The following is a 16,653-nucleotide window of genomic DNA, read 5'->3' on the forward strand; positions in this document are numbered from 1 at the left end:
ATGCATATGGATAGGTATTTGTATGCAAACTCTTTCCATCATCCTCAACAAAAATAGTGCCTTAAATTTACTCAATTATGAAATTAAAAGAAGAACTTCAAATTGTATTTCATCAATTCCTCCAAAATGGCTACTCGAAGTTTCTTAAGAAAATCTTATTTTTTGATAAACAATCCTTATCATACATTGAAAACTCAATCAAGACAGATAGACCAATTATTAAAATTTGTCAATGTCAACACGGTTCAAACCAGTTAACACCTTACATAGTTTCCTAAATTCCCCTAAAGACAATATTCCAATGTATAAACACTGGGATATACAAGATTCCTTCTTCCTGCAAAAAGGTATATGTGGGTCAAAGCAAAGTAGGAGAAGTTTAGAAATATGTAAAAAAAGAACATGTAGCTGATGTTGAAATTAAGATGAAAAGAAGCAGACTTGTTGCACACATCTTCACAGTTGGATTGGCAAGTATCTCCATGCCTTACTTAGAAGAGAATATTTGAGGTAATTTGCTCACACTGTAAATTAAACAGAAACCAGAGAATTATACTTCTTGATATCTGAAAGTCATTAATTAGTGTATGTAGCATTCAAGACCTCTGTTATGCCAGTAATCACATGGATTTGCTCACAACAATGTATTGTCTTTGTATGATGTGCCTAATGATATGTGGGATTAAATTATCAATTCACCGTCCTTCAGTTTATAAAAATAATGGCTGTTTGACACATTTGAGATTTTTTTTGTTTGTGTTAAATATCTTCCTGATGATACTGTCAGCCAAAAAAGACAGCAAAACATGTTAAAGTAACATTCAGTTTAAATTAACAAAGTTCTACAAGTTTAACCTGCTTGATTGTTCTATGCTAATATCAGCAGCTCTAACAGATTATAAGTTTGTAATTATTGATATACACCCTCTATCCAAAAAGAAACCAAACTTTTGATAGAAAATAAAATGCAGGCCAATTATAATTATTCATATAATTTATTTCAATCAATATACTCTCCCTCAGCTTCAATACAGCTTTTGGCACGGTCAATTAATTTGTTACATAAGTTTTTTTATATCGGTTTTTGGGATACTGTTGAGGGTCGTGGTTACTTCTGCTTGAACATTTTCAATGGCATCGTATCACTTTCCTTTTTGGCAAATGAAGTCAGGGGGAAGAGAAAGAAGTCACAGGGTGCTAAATCAGGTGAAGATCCAACACACAAACTTGGTTTTTGTTCAAAAACTGTCTCACAATGTTTGAACAATAAGATGGTGCATTATCATGCAAAAGTGACTAGCTGCCTGAATCACAATATTCATGCTGCACGTGACCAATTCTTGCTATCAATCGCTTCAAAACTTCGAGTAAAACTCACCATTGACCGTTTGGCCAGGCAGAATGAATTCTTTGTGGATAATGCCCTTGGAATCATAGAAACAAATTAGCATTGTCTTTACTTTTGACTTCTCCAAGTGACTTTTTTTCAAATGCCCCTCTTCTAGTGGACTCCACTCAACACTGTGCTGCTTTGTTTCAGGCTCATACACAAAACACCATGTTTCGTCACCAGTAACGATCATTTCAAGGAAGTTTGAGTCCTTACTAGCGGTTTTTAATGAGGTCCTTGCATGTTCAATTCAATACATTTTTTGGTCATCAGGCAACTTGTGGGAACAAATCGCGAATTCAATTTACGAAGGCCCAAATTCTCGGTCAAAATGTTATGCACAGTTGATTTTGTAATCCCCAATTCATCTTCAATCAATCTCACGGACGATTTCAGGTTTTCTTTGATGAAATCATGCACTTTTTGGATGTTAAGTTTGATGATCAGTCCAGTTTTTGGACGGCGCGGCTTTTTATCATCCTCAAGCATCTCATGACTGCTTTGAAATTGCTTAAACCACTCATAAACTTGAGTATGGGATAAGCATTCATCACTGTATGCTTTTTGAAGCATTTGATGCATTTTGGTAAAACGTTTACCAAGTTTAACACAAAAATCAATCGTAGCTCTCTGAAACTCATTTTCTGACAGTTCGTCAAAACACATACTCACTCCTGGCACTATAACTCAGCTTCTAATGAAGCAAATATCATAAACAGTTGACTCGACACTAATGAAGGTTGCCGCTTTCGACAACAAAAAGATACAACTGGTGGTGCCACTAGTTTTTTCTATTTTCGAAAAGTTCGGTTTCTTTTTGAACAGAGGGTGTATAGTAATTATTATGCTGTCAAATTATGTAGTAAATATGATGTGGGATGGGATGATGCATACTAACCTTAATTGACAGACCTTGGTGCAAAGAGCAAGGGCAAGTGTAGGTCATTAATTATGTTGTTTAATCTACAGATATTAAATAATTACTTATCTGTAATTGTTCATTGTTAGTTTGAGCATCTTTCACTAGCCGACCTTTTATTTAATAGTGCATAGAATAGTTGGAAGAACCATGGGATATGTGCTCTTTCATTGGGAAAAGCCCAGAGTTCAGTTCTCTTCATGAAGAGAAGAATCTTTATATGGACCTTTTCAAAGTGAGTTAGCAGTCTCATATGGAAGGTTCCTCTACCCTCGTAAACTTGGATTTTTCATCCCATATATAAGCATATCAACCAGAGAACACACAATTAACAGACTAAAAATACTATTAGTGAGTGTTAGATGTCATAATTTGTAGAATGTAGTTTATAGATGGAGGATTAAACAGTGTAGACAGTGGTGGACCATGTGGTGTAATGTCCTCTTGCACACAGAATCCTTGGACTCCATGGAGATGTCACATCATAATAATCAATCTCAAGAATTCACATGCTATCTTCATCTCTTCATTTTTATTTTCATAATCATTATGCATACTTGTGTTCATAGAAACCTTGTTCATAGATTCTTCGCATCACCTTACATAAATATAGTTTTTAGTAGTTAAATAGTCTTTTTCATTAGTTTATTAGATCTTTCATTGTATTGCAATCTCTCTCATTCCCACTGGTTTCTGTATAATATAATATTTATATGAAATTCTGATGCATATGTAATATATGCATCAGAATTTTTTTATGCTATAAATAGAAGTAAGAGTTAGTTTTAGCATTTTCGTGCCGCGATCATTATGGCTAGTTATGTGCAGTTAAAACTTTACAGAAAAAGTGTGATTCAAGCTTTAAATAAAGAAGACTATTCCTCTCATGAAATAGCTAAAAGGGTGTCCTGTAGTTAATCTACTGTGGTACAGCTGCTGTTGAAAGTGAAGGAAACTGGATCTGCTGAAAGGAAAAAGGGGACAGGAAGAAAGCGACTGTCCACATCATGTCAAGATCGAGTTCTAAAGTGGCTCTGCTTCAAAAATCGTCGTGGAAAGAACAAATGGAGTTGTGGCAAGCATTGTAACTGTCAGAAGAAGACCTCATTCGACAGGGACTGATAGCCAGGTGCCATTAAAGGAAGCACTTGTTAACCAAAGCACTGACATTGGCTCAGTTAAATTGGTGCAAAGAGCATGCCCAATGAACCCCTGATCAGTGGAAAAGAGTAATTTTTTCTGAAGAGAAAATGTTTAACCTGCAAGGTGCCGACAGCAGACAGGCAGTTCGAATATGATCAGGGAAAAAAATTCAATCCTAAATATTCAGTGTCAACAGTCAAATTCTCAGCCAGTCAGATGATCTGGGGGCTGCATGATCGCTTGGTGTTGGTTGCTTGCATTTCACGAAAGATTCAGTGAATGCATAAGTGTACCAGAAAATTTTAGAAGAATTGCTGCCTACTATCAGAGAACCATTTTACTGTAACAATGAACTGAATCTTTCAGGATGACTGTCCCCTTGTCATAGGGAAAAAAGTGTAAGGAATGATATTATAGTCCTAAAATGTTCCATACAAATTGAGTTTAGTACTTAAAAAAAGCTTTAATTTTTGTTGAAGGTTAATAAGTGGCTCAATGAACACTCAATTCAGAAACTACCATGGCTAGGATCTCAACCCCATTGAAAATTTCTGGTACCAAATGGAGACTGAAATATACAAGAAGCCGAAAACACTTCAGGTGCTCAAGGAAGCCATTATAATGGTATGGAATCATGAATTGACAGTTGCATCCATCAGGAAATTGATTTGCCAATGCCAAGCTGTAATAAAGACAAGAGAAGGACCCACTAAGTACTAAACAACATAAGGTGACTTTTTAGCTTTGAATATTAATAAAGCTGTGTACAGTTAAGGGGTGCTTAAGGGTCAAAGCTGTATAACTGAGAGAAGACCTCCACATAGCCTTTAAAGGAATGCGGAGAACCGACCAGGGCTTCTGACCTAATGTCCAATCCTCACCTTCTCGTGGTGCACCCTGTTGGGTATCTACTTGGATACTGAATGAATGAGGATGGGCTGGCAATTTGGGATTTAGCCGACCAAATTGTATTCTTATTGGTTAAACCAAAATATAGAATGATGGTACAACATGACAAAATTTCATGCCGGCTGGGGCGTCGTCCGGTTAAACAAGGCCCGCGTTGTTTTCGCCAGGGAACCAGGGCGAACAGCGAAAAGTCAGCTACTGGAATAAATCTGAAAATAAACCCCAATTCAACATCACCAGAGTTAAAGATCGGTACTATCAACGTAAGAAGCCTGAATGGCAAAGAAATGGAGCTAGCTGAGGAATTAGATAAGTACCAGATCGACATAATAGGGGTGACTGAAACAAAAAAGACCAAAACTGGTGAGATCTTTCTGAGCAATAAATACAAACTGTTATATTCAGGCAATGACAATCAAGGAAAAGAAGTTGTAGCCATAGTATTCAACACAAAATACGAGGCTAATCTTCTTGAATGGCAGTCAGTCTCGAGTAGAGTAATGTGGGCAAATATGAGAATGGGGAACTGGACAATGAGATTTATTTGTGCCTATGGTCCCACAGAAGGTTCGTTCTACTAAGGTAGAAGTGGAGGAATTTTTTCAGGCTTTAGAAAAAGCAACTGACACAATAAAAATGAAAAGTTGGTCCTTCTTGGGGATCTAAATAGCAGAGTAGGAAATGATTGTGAGACATACAAAAATATTTTGGGAAAATTTGGAGAAAAGAGCAAAGCTAATAATAATGGCAAATATCTGTTGGATTTCTGCTCAGGACATGGACTGGTTATTACTAACACCATGTTCCAACATAAAAATGTGCACAAATTCACATGGAGAGAAGAGGCTAGGAATAAGAAAAGTCTCATTGACTATGTTATTGTTGATAGTGATGTTTTCTCCCTGGTGCAGGACACCAGAGTGTACAGAGGATTTGAAATTGGAAGTGATCACTATTTAGTCTTGAGCAGGATAAAATTGAATTTCATATTGAAAAGAATAACATGTAAGAAAGTTTTAAAGCGAATAAAAGTTGAGCAGCTCTCAGATGTGAACTGTAGGCTAAAATACACAAAGATTATTGAAGAAAAAATGAAAGAGTTTGAGAACAGGAATCCAACCTTGGAGATTCATTGGCAGACTCTGAAGAAAACATTGATTGATTCTGCCAGAGAGGCATGTGGTGAGGTTATCTGTAAGGATAAAAAAAATCAGAACTCCCTGGTGGACACAGGAAGTTAAAGAGGCAGTGAAGGAAAAGAAGAAAGCATACCAAAAGTTCCTGTCAAATAAGTCAGCTTGTGCTCTTAGGGAAAATAGAGACAAATGCAAGAATGCTAAACACTGTGTAAAACTAGTTAAACAAAAGTCATGGGAGGACTTTGGCAAGAATATAGAAAATAAATATCAAGAAGGTGGCAAAATATTCTGGAGGTTGTTGAAGAAGCTTAAGAATGGAGGAAAGAGTGCTATAAAAGGAATTAGAGATGATAAAGGTGACATGAAAACAGGAGAAAAAGATATCCTTGAAGTATGGAGAAATTACTTTGAAAAACTGCTAAATGAAACAAGCAGTGATGACAGCACAGAGGTAAAAAACACTGACCAGGCATGCAGTTAGGAATACATATCCATACTAGAAGTAGAAAAAGCCATCAAAGGCTTGAAATGTGGAAAGGCAGCAGGAGTAGATGATATTCGACCAGAAATGCTGAAGTATGGTGGTATAAGAGTCTTACAGTGGCTGCACTGCATAGTTCAGAAAGCCTGGACAGAGGGACGAATTCCCGATGATTGGAGTAGAGCTCTCATAGTACCCATATATAAAAAGGGAAATAAAACTGCATGTGAGAATTACAGAGGTATTTCCCTACTGAGTGTTCCGGGCAAGATCTATGCAAGTATACTTGAGAAACGGTTGAGAAGAATTGTGGAAGAAAAGCTTGGTGAAGAACCAGCTGGATTCAGGCCAAATAGTGGCTGTCAGGATCAGATCTTCACTTTACGACAAATAGTCGAGAAAGCATGGGAATATAACAAAGATATGTATTTAAATTTTGTCGATCTGGAAAAGGCATATGACAAGGTGCCAAGAGAGAAGCTATTCAATACGCTTCAGTTATATGGTGTCAATGGGGCATTATATCAAGCAATACTTAGTCTTTATTTGAGTTGTAAGTCAGCAGTTAGAATTGAAGGAAGTACAGGAAGATGGTTTAATGTTAAATCTGGTGTGAGACAAGGATGTACATTATCCCCTCTGTTATTCATTATCTATATGGATCACATTATGAAAGAAAGTGGTATTAAACATGATATCAAAATTGGAGATGTTAATGTCAGCTCTTTGCTTTATGCAGATGATGTTATATTTCTAAATAAATCTGCTACAAGTCTGCAAGATTCTCTGACTAAATTGAATAGCTGTTGTAATAGATATGGTATGAAGGTCAGCAATAAAAAGACAAAGACAATGAAAATAGGCAGAATCATTGAAAATGTCAACTGTGTTGTGAATGGAGAATCTGTGGAACAAGTAAAACATTTCAGCTACTTAGGCACGATTTTTAGTGAAGACGGTAAATTAAATACGGAAATAGACAACAGAATCAACAAAGCTGGTATGGTAGGAAGTCAATTGAATAAATTCATATGGAATAAGAGAGAAGTCAGTCGGAACACTAAATTAGCTGTGTACAAGACAGTGTTCAAACCAGTTTTAACTTATGGATCTGAGAGCTGTTTCAGAAGTAAAACACTTGACCAAAGACTAGCGACCACAGATATGAGAGTCCTGAGAAAGATTATAGGCATGAACAGATGGCATCAATGGCAATATCATATTAAAAACGAGGATATTAGGAAAGAACTTAACATTGTCAGCATCCAGGAATGCGTTAGCAGAGCTAATCTTAGGTGGTATGGTCACTTAAACAGAATGGGCGAGGAAAGATTAGCAAAACAAGTGTTCTCTGCCAGGTTGGCAGCAAAACGACCCAGAGGAAGACCAAGATATAGTTGGATTGATACGGTACAAAATGCTTTAGACGATAGAAATATAAGATCTGATAATGGAGTCTTGACAAGTAACAGACTGATTTGGAGGAAAATTGTAGATAGGAAATTAATGATGTAATTTTTTTCATGTAGTATTATCATATCCTGTACACCCCTTGAGTGTACATGGCAGGAATTTGATGATGTGTACAGTAGCGAACAAATTAATCAAACACATTTTAAAGAAAAATTTTAATTTTGAAAGAAAATAAGTACAAAAATTAAACTCTAGCTTTATCTAATAATTTTTTTATGTGCTCCTCTGTTCCTAATAAGTCCATTAATTCGCTTAGGCATGGACTACTCTACTAACATAGAATGCATTTTTCTTATTCCTGCATCTCAAAACTATACTTTTATAACAGATTGTATTCAGTTATCCTTTGTATCACAATTCAATTTTCCAGGTCTCTTTTTCACTATGGCCCACAAATTTTGTATTGGGTTAGTGTCAGGAGAGTTACCTAGCCACTGAAGCAATTGAATGTTATGATTTTTGAGGAACTCTCACTTTTTTTCAAGTGTGGCATTGAGTGAGATCCTGTTATAAAGGAGTTCTTTGTCTTTTAAGAAATGTATAATACAACCCCCATGACATCTTTTTATCTGGGCATTTAGAAGCTTGTTGAAGGTGGGTGAGAGAAATCTTCCCAGCCACTGATTTGTGAACATAGGGTACTCGCTTTTCTTGGACAAAGAAATGGCTCTCATCTGAGAATATGACCTTCTTCCACTTCTCAACAGTCCAATATTTGGACTTATTCATAACCTTCGTCAACAGTTGTTTCTGTTTTGGTCTGTGGACAATCCTCCCTATTTTCAATAATCTTCGATGGACTCTCAGAAACATAACTCCCACTAGCTGCCAAGTCTCTATTTAAGTCTACAGCAAACCATCTTGGACTCATTTTGCTTTTCCTAACTAATAAATGTTCCAGAGCAGCAAAAGAAAGAAAAAAGTTCTGTGACATGGTTGCCAACCTCCTTCTAGGGATGACACTTGAAGAATTGTAGTTTTTCTTTTTCACCCTCATTTTTCCTTTTCTGTCAGGAAAAAAAGGTGCATGTCTCCCTAAAGCTCTTTAAAATTGCATTATCACTATCCATTATCACTACATTCATTGCAATTTGTCTTTGAGTCATGGATGTATGCTGAGAAGAGTACATATTTTTGAATGCATTCTTGGAGATGTATCCATGTTATAGCTACACAAAATGAATAAAACACTACGAATGTCAACTTGTTTAGGTTATTAGAAATGCACAACACTATTAATAAACATCGTAGAGACAGTTAAAACATGCAGCACTCAACCAAAATAGTGAACTAAAACCAAAACTAGAACTGAAACAAAAACTAAACACTTGATGAAAATTCAGCTTGTTCAAATTAATTTGTTCACTACTGTAGTTGAACTAAATTTTGATACTGGTATTTGTTTCATCCAACTCCATTTTGAAATATTTGTAAATTTATCAAGTTTGTTGTCATTTCCTAATTTGTCACTCCTTGTACTAAAAAGAGTCAAATATGAATCAGAAATAAAAATGTTATGTTACCTTACCTTCTTCATTATTTGTGACAATATTGTGTTATTATCCCTTTTCAATCATTCAAATTTAATTACCAAAAAAACATGGTTACTGATGCAGTTTCTATGAACATGAGTGTATTTATTGGAAATTAGAAATTGACCTGTAATTGTTAAAATTTTATCACAGAATATTTGGAAAGGGAAAAGAGAAAGTTCTACAACAAAGGCCAAATAGATTGCATATCTAATTATAAGAATAGGATAGGTGGTAATTTGTTATGTCTGTATACAAATGCCAGCGCATCAGAAACAAAGGGATTGAGTTTGTTGCTTTATTGAATACGATGTGACATAAGATGTTAGCATTAGTGAAATTTGGTTATCAGAATCAGATATGGTAACTGGGATTGAGTGTAATGGGTATACTATATTTAGAGATGACAAGAGATAGAAAGAGGAGGGGAAGTACTACTAATAATATCAAACCACTTAACTCCAGTAAGGGTAGAAATGCAAGAAAACAATGATAGTAACAGTGTCCCATATACTGGTGAGTTTGAGGCTATCTGGTGTGGATATCCTAAGTGGAAGCTAACAGAATGAAATATATAATGGGTTGTTGCTACAGACCTGGCATCTCAGTTGCAGGGGACAAAGAAATGCATTGCCAGTTTAGCTTCGAGTACTAAATGTGTGATCATTATGGGTGACTTTAATTATCCAAACATTGATTCGGTAGAAGAGAAATCTCATAAGAATATAGAGTAATTTATTTATTGAATTGTTGTAAGACAACTTTCTCAAACAGCATATTAAGGAAGGAACTTGAGATAAAAGTTTTTGTTCAAAGGATTTATTTATTCATAACATCAGAAGTGGTCTTTACAAACATGACTATTTTACCACCAGTTGGTGACAGTAATCACACTGTGCTTTCTTGGGAAGTATTTAATTATGTTGATGTTCCATTAGAACGGGTTGTCTTGAACTACAAAGCTGGAAATTATAATCAACTTAGGAGAATACTATCTTTGGTCCCATGGTATCAGTTATTGAATGGGAAAAATGTCAGCAATGCATGGGAATCTTTGAATGAGTCAGTATCTGATTGTATCCCTAGTGTTTGAGGAATAAATAGGTTGGGAGCAAAATGGATGTGAAATTTTATTAAGAAGAGATCCACAAGGGGAAAATGATGTAGAAAGAATATTGTGAGAATAAGAATGAAAGGAGAGTTATAAAATATATAAAGCTCAGGCCAGAAAAGTAACAATTATTGTGCGGAAAGCTCGGAGTATGAAAAGATGGCTATGCAAGCTAAAGGCAATCCAAAAGTATTTTATCATTATGCCACAAGCAAAAGAAAGAATGAATGTGGAAGAATAACTTTATTGAATGCAGATGGTACTCTAGTGTTAGAAGCTAATGAGATTGTTCAATTAATGAGTGCTCACTTTGCTAAGATATATCAACCAGGTGTATGTATCATGATGCACAGTGCTACTGCTACATTGGATGAAGAATTGGAGGTTCATGAAAATGAGGTTAAAGAGCTGTTGCATAACCTGGATAAGAATTTATCAATAGGATAAATATCAGCCCATTTGCCAAAGGAATGTTCAGCTGAATTAGCTAGGCACTTCACATGCTTGTATAATTGAGTCTCAGCTCAGGAATGATATCACAGGAATAGAAGGAGTGTATGATAGTTCCATTGTACAAGGGTGGTGCAAAAACTGATATGTCTAACTACAGATCTATCGATATCTCTGGTGTGGTAGTGAAGATTTTAGAGAAGTAGTTGGTAAGAACTCATATATAACGAAATGGGTAGACAAACAAGCTGTATTCTGTAAGGAGCAGCATGGGTTTACTAAAGAAAAGTCGTGTTTTAGCAATTTTCCCATATTTTATAATAATGTTATCGCCAAGTTGGATAAAGAGACTAGATACACTGATAATATTGCATTTGATAAGATACCACATGAAAGGCTGTTGCATAAACTGGAGAACATGGGATTGAGATACAAACTCTTGACTTTGGATCAGCGAATGGTTGACAGACAGATATCAAAAAGTGGTATATGGTAGGTGTGAATCTGCCAGATTTCAGGTGACCAGTGGTGTACCTCAGGGTTCAGTTCTTGGGCCATTATTGTTCCATACATCCATACATTAATGACATTAGGAAGGATAAACAGAAGATGTGCAATTATTTGCTAATAATGCGAAGATAGGCAGGGCAATCAGGGATGCAACTGATATCCAGCACTTAGGAAATTATTTGAATAGGCTTGAAATTTGGACAAAAGAAAATGGCTGTCAATTTAATGTTAGAAAGTGTAGAGTTGTGCACTTTTGTGTGATGAAATTTCCAGCAGTATATTATATTATATTAGCAGGGTTATGCTTCAAGAAACTGATAAGGCTAGGAATCTTAGCGTAATGGTGGATAGGAATTTGAAATTCAAAGGTCACATAGCAAAAGTTTCAAATACAACTCAGAGGATAATTGCATTGTTGAAGAGAACCTTGGCATGTAAGTATAAGGAAGTCATTTTTCCTCTTTATAAGGCCTTGATACAACCACATCTGGATTATTGTGTGTAGATTTGATCTCCTGGGTTCCAAGGGGATAAAGAAGCAGTGTAAAGGGTACAAAGAGGAGTTACAAATTTTATATCTGGATTATGGGATTTAGATTATGAGGACAGATTGCAAGTATGTGGATTACAGACCATGGTTAACAGGAGAAAGAGGGAGGTAATATGATAGGTGTATATAAACTTTTTGTATGGGTGTTATAAGATATCGTGTGATGAAATTTTTTGTTATATGTAAGGTGGGGAGAGAGCACAGGGGCATCCACGGAAGTTTGAAGTCAAGAAAGTGGTAAGAGCTAGGTTTTTCTCTCACAGAACAGTGAGTGAATGGAATAGTTTGCCTTTAGGGATAGTGAGTGCATCTAATGTAACTGACTTTTAAGATAAGGTATGACAGTTATTTTGGGTGATTTATAGCCTTCCTCAATGAGTCCTTGACTCCCTGGAGGTTTCAGATAAAAATAATTTTAGTGAATGAAGTATACATTTTACCTGTGTAAGTTAGTGTCTCATTTGGTGAAAGTTTTCTCTTCTGATTAAGTAATATTTAGAAATTTAAGATAGTGGTTTCACAATGATGTTCTGTTATTTCTAGTGTGGTTATTCCAATGAATAATCACTTGTTTACATTGGAGATTAAGTCCAATGTAGATGAATTCATTATCACTGATGCTGCAAAGCTGCAGCAATTTATTACTAATTCAAATATAATAATTATGATACTTGATCACCCATGTAACTGTTTTCAGAAAAGAAGAAAAAATGTAAAGCATTACATGTAAAGAAGGTTTTTAATGTTATTTTTGTATATTACAGATGCTTTCCATAAACAACCATTAAGCATTCATTTAATGACTGCTTGTATATGTGGTATGTATCTTTTTTTATCATAACAATATGAATATTTGTATAAGCTCACTTAAAATTGACTAACACTAGTTGAATTTTATTGGGTAATTTTATAAAAGATTATCTATAAGAATGATTCTTCTTGCAGAACTAAATAATACCCTGCGGGGAAATATCAACTGGCCAGTTATCTATGGTTTTGGTATGTATATTTCTAAATGTTTTACAGAAATTCTCATTAGTTTTGTATTTACTATTAGAAGTAGTTTATTTTCATAATTTTTCAAGTTTATCAACTTATGACTATGCAGAAACTTATAAATATGTATTTATGAATATGCCAAAAAAATTCTCTTGCTAGTGCAGTTCACATGCAAATTGATTAGAATATTTGTATATTTAACAGATATGTTAGTTTATATTATATGTAAAAAGCATCTTGAAGGAATTTAAGGAGTGTGTATCTTTCTTAATCCAGCATGAAATGCAAATCTGTAAATAAATGTATAATATTTCTACCACTAACATTTTTTGCCTCCTAATTAAGAAATGGTTAACTAATTGATGCAAACAGAACAAACTCCGGAAAATTGAACAGGACTAGTGATGCTTCCTTTACTAATGGTTTATTCTTGTCTTTTGAGAGGGTGGTAGTGAACTGGTAATATTTAAATCTTGATTTTAAAAAATAAATTCTTTAAGAATGAGAGAAAGTGAAAAAAAATGAAAATTCATTATATTTGTGAAATCATAATCACAGTAATTCTCTATAAAATATCAAATATTCTTAAATAGCTGTAGATATTGAAATGAAAAAATTACAAAATTTCTTACTGAACATGTGAAAACAGTTTTTGCCTGTTGGTTGCTAGAGAATATATAAAATAATATATTTATTTGGCAACTGAATGACAGCAAAAACACTTTCTTTATATTTGTCTTATTGTCAGGTAAAATTCTAATTAGCAAAGTAAACAATAAGATGCTCATCTTTGCTGTTTAAAATAACTTTTTTTTTTTTGCTGAACCTTTACCACATATTTTATATACTTATAGTATCAAGGATACTTGTTTAATTTTGTGATGTTAGTGGTTCCATAATACTAGACAAACAGAAAACATTACTAGTTTGATTCTAGCTGAATAGAGTAAGTTTTTTTTTTAGGCCTTTTCTCTAACCAATTCCAAGTTTTTTGAATCTTTGGACAGGCAAATATGTTTCTCCTTCCCAGAAACTATTTTTTACTCCAATTCAGGCATTGTGTAGCTCAGTGGAAGTGGCATTCACACTCCACAGCACTTGACCGCACAAAGTACGACTTGGGTTCAAATGTAGTCACTGACCAGAGAAACATTTTCAAAGCCTTTTTTTTTTGACCATCCCGAGTTAGTCGATCTCTGGTATGAGCAAAGTTGGATTTTTCATCCCATAAACTCGAGAAAATCCATCATCGAACCCACACTATTTTCAGACATTAAAAATATTGTGCTAAGGACCACATGTTGATGGGTTGTTAATTGTCTCTTTGTTGATTAAATTACTAATAGCCTTGGGCCAGCTCTGATTGGCTACCAGTGGAGATTGAAAACTGCCCACTCATTCTCCAAATAAAAGTTAGATAGGTCTAAAACGGCCTCGCCTACTCCCTATATGGGAATAAAAGGCGTTAGCTGATTTCTCCCCTCCCTCCTCCTTAAGCATAGTTTCTATAGAACCACTAGTGCTATTTCTGACAGTAATACCAGCTACGTTTTATGAACAAGAGATGGCAGTAGCTGTCTATTCGAAATCTCACTGTTTTCTTCAAAATTAATATGTTATTTATCAGATTGCTGATATTGTTAGATCATTTTGATCTGCTAAGATATGATGCAGGGGTGCTTAAGGGGTCAAAACTGTATAACTGAGAGGAGACCTCCACATAGCCTTTAAAGGAATGCGGAGAACCGAACAGGGCTTCTGACCTAATGTCCAATCCTCACCTTCTCGTAGTGCACCCTGTTGGGTATCTACCTGGATACTGAACGAACGAGGATGGGCTGACAATTTGGGATTTAGCTGACCAAATTGTATTCTTATTGGCTTAAACCAAAATACAAAATGATGGTACAACATGACAAAATTTCATGTGGGCTGAGACTTCGCCCGGTTAAACAAGGCCCTCATTGTTTTCACCAGGGTGAACAGAGAGAAGTAAGCTACTGGAAAAAATCTGAAAAAACACCCCAACTCAACATCACCAGAGTTAAAGATCGGTACTATCAACATAAGAAACCTGAATGACAAAGAAATGGAGCTAGCTGAGGAATTAGATAAGTACCAGATCGACATAGTAGGGGTGACTGAAACAAAAAAAGACAAAAACTAGTGAGATCTTTCTGAGCAAATGTTATATTCAGGCAATAACAATCAAGGAAAAGAAGGAATAGCCATAGTATTTAACACTAAGTATGAGACTAATCTTCTTGAATGGCAGGCAGTGGCAAGTAGAGTGATATAGGCAAATATCAGAATGGGAAAATGAAACTTATTTGTGCCTATGGTCCCACAGAATGCTCTACTAAGGTAGAAGTGGAAGAATATTTGCTCTAGAGAACGCTGCTGACACAATGAAAAAGGAAAAGTTGGTCCTTGTGGATCTAAATAGCAGAGTAGGAAGTGATTGTCATCATCATCATCAAATTCCTGTCATGTACCCTCAAGGGGTGTACAGGATATGATAGTACTACATGAAAAAAAAAAATTACATCATCATCAAATTCCTGCCATGTACCCTCAAGGGGTGTACAGGATATGACAGTACTACATGAAAAAATTACATCATTACTAACTTCCTATCTACAATTTTCCTCCAAATCAGTCTGTTACTTGTCAAGACTCCAACATTATCAGATCTTATATTTCTATCGTCTAAGGCACTTTGTACCGTATCAATCCACCTATATCTTGGTCTTCCTCTGGGTCGTTTTCCTGCCAACCTGGCAGAGAACACTTGTTTTGCTAATCTTTCCTCTCCCATTCTATTTAAGTGACCATACCATCTGAGATTAGCTCTGCTAATGCATTCCTGGATGCTGACAATGTCAAGCTCTTTCCTAATATCTTCATTTTTAATATGATATTGCCATTGATGCCATCTGTTCACGCCTCTAATCTTTCTCAGGACTCTCATATCTGCGGTCTCTAGTCTTTGGTCACGTGTTTTACTTCTGACCCAGCTCTCAGATCCATAAGTTAAAATTGGTTTGAACACAGTCTTGTATACAGCTAATTTAGTGTTCCGACTAATTTCTTTCTTATTCCATATGAATTTATTCAATTGACTTCCCACGACACCAGCTTTGCTGATTCTGTTGTCTATTTCTATGTTTAGTTTACCATCTTCAGTAAAAATTGTGCCTAAGTAGCTGAAATGTTTTACTTGTTCCACAGGTTCTCCATTCACAACACAGTTGACATTTTCAATGATTCTGCCTATTTTCATTGTCTTTGTCTTTTTATTGCTGACCTTCATACCATATCTATTACAACAGCTATTCAATTTAGTCAGAGAATCTTGCAGACTTGTAGCGGATTTATTTAGAAGTATAACATCATCCGCATAAAGCAAAGAGCTGACATTAACATCTCCAATTTTGATATCAGGTTTAATACCACATTCCTTCATAATGTGATCCATATAGATAATGAATAACAGAGGGGATAATGTACATCCTTGTCTCACACCAGATTTAACATTAAACCATCTTCCTGTACTTCCTTCAATTCTAACTGCTGACTCACAACTCAAATAAAGACTAAGTATTGCTTGATATAATGCCCCATTGACACCATATAACTGCAGCGTATTGAATAGCTTCTCTCTTGGCACCTTGTCATATGCCTTTTCCAAATCGACAAAACTTAAATACAGATCTTTGTTATATTCCCATGCTTTCTCGACTATTTGTCGTAAAGTGAAGATCTGATCCTGACAGCCTCTATTTGGCCTGAATCCAGCTTGTTCTTCACCAAGCTTTTCTTCCACAATTCTTCTCAACCGTTTCTCAAGTATACTTGCATAGATCTTGCCAGGAGCACTCAGTAGGGAAATACCTCTGTAATTCTCACATTCAGTTTTATTTCCCTTTTTATATATGGGTACTATGAGAGCTCTACTCCAATCATCGGGAATTCGTCCCTCTGTCCAGGCTTTCTGAACTATGCAGTGCAGCCACTGTAAGACTCTTATACCACCATACTTCAGCA

The 16,653-nt window shown here is 35.5% G+C and overlaps 1 protein-coding gene across 2 annotated transcripts in view; it reads left to right on the forward strand.

Moving 5' to 3' along the window:
* Window positions 1-16,653, forward strand: part of Ntan1 (N-terminal amidohydrolase 1) — a 129,328-nt gene that overhangs the window by 56,418 nt on the left and 56,257 nt on the right. For both annotated transcript variants that reach the window (XM_090406857.1, XM_090406858.1), the window contains exons 7-8: window positions 12,372-12,425; window positions 12,553-12,606. In XM_090406857.1, coding sequence (XP_090262983.1) covers window positions 12,372-12,425; window positions 12,553-12,606 — 108 coding nt within the window. The remainder of the gene's footprint in view (window positions 1-12,371; window positions 12,426-12,552; window positions 12,607-16,653) is intronic.

This window comes from Typopeltis vanoorti, chromosome 17 (genome assembly GCF_054136105.1).
Source record: "Typopeltis vanoorti isolate ZY-2024b chromosome 17, IOZ_Tvanoo_1.0, whole genome shotgun sequence".
Classification (NCBI taxonomy): domain Eukaryota; kingdom Metazoa; phylum Arthropoda; class Arachnida; order Uropygi; family Thelyphonidae; genus Typopeltis; species Typopeltis vanoorti.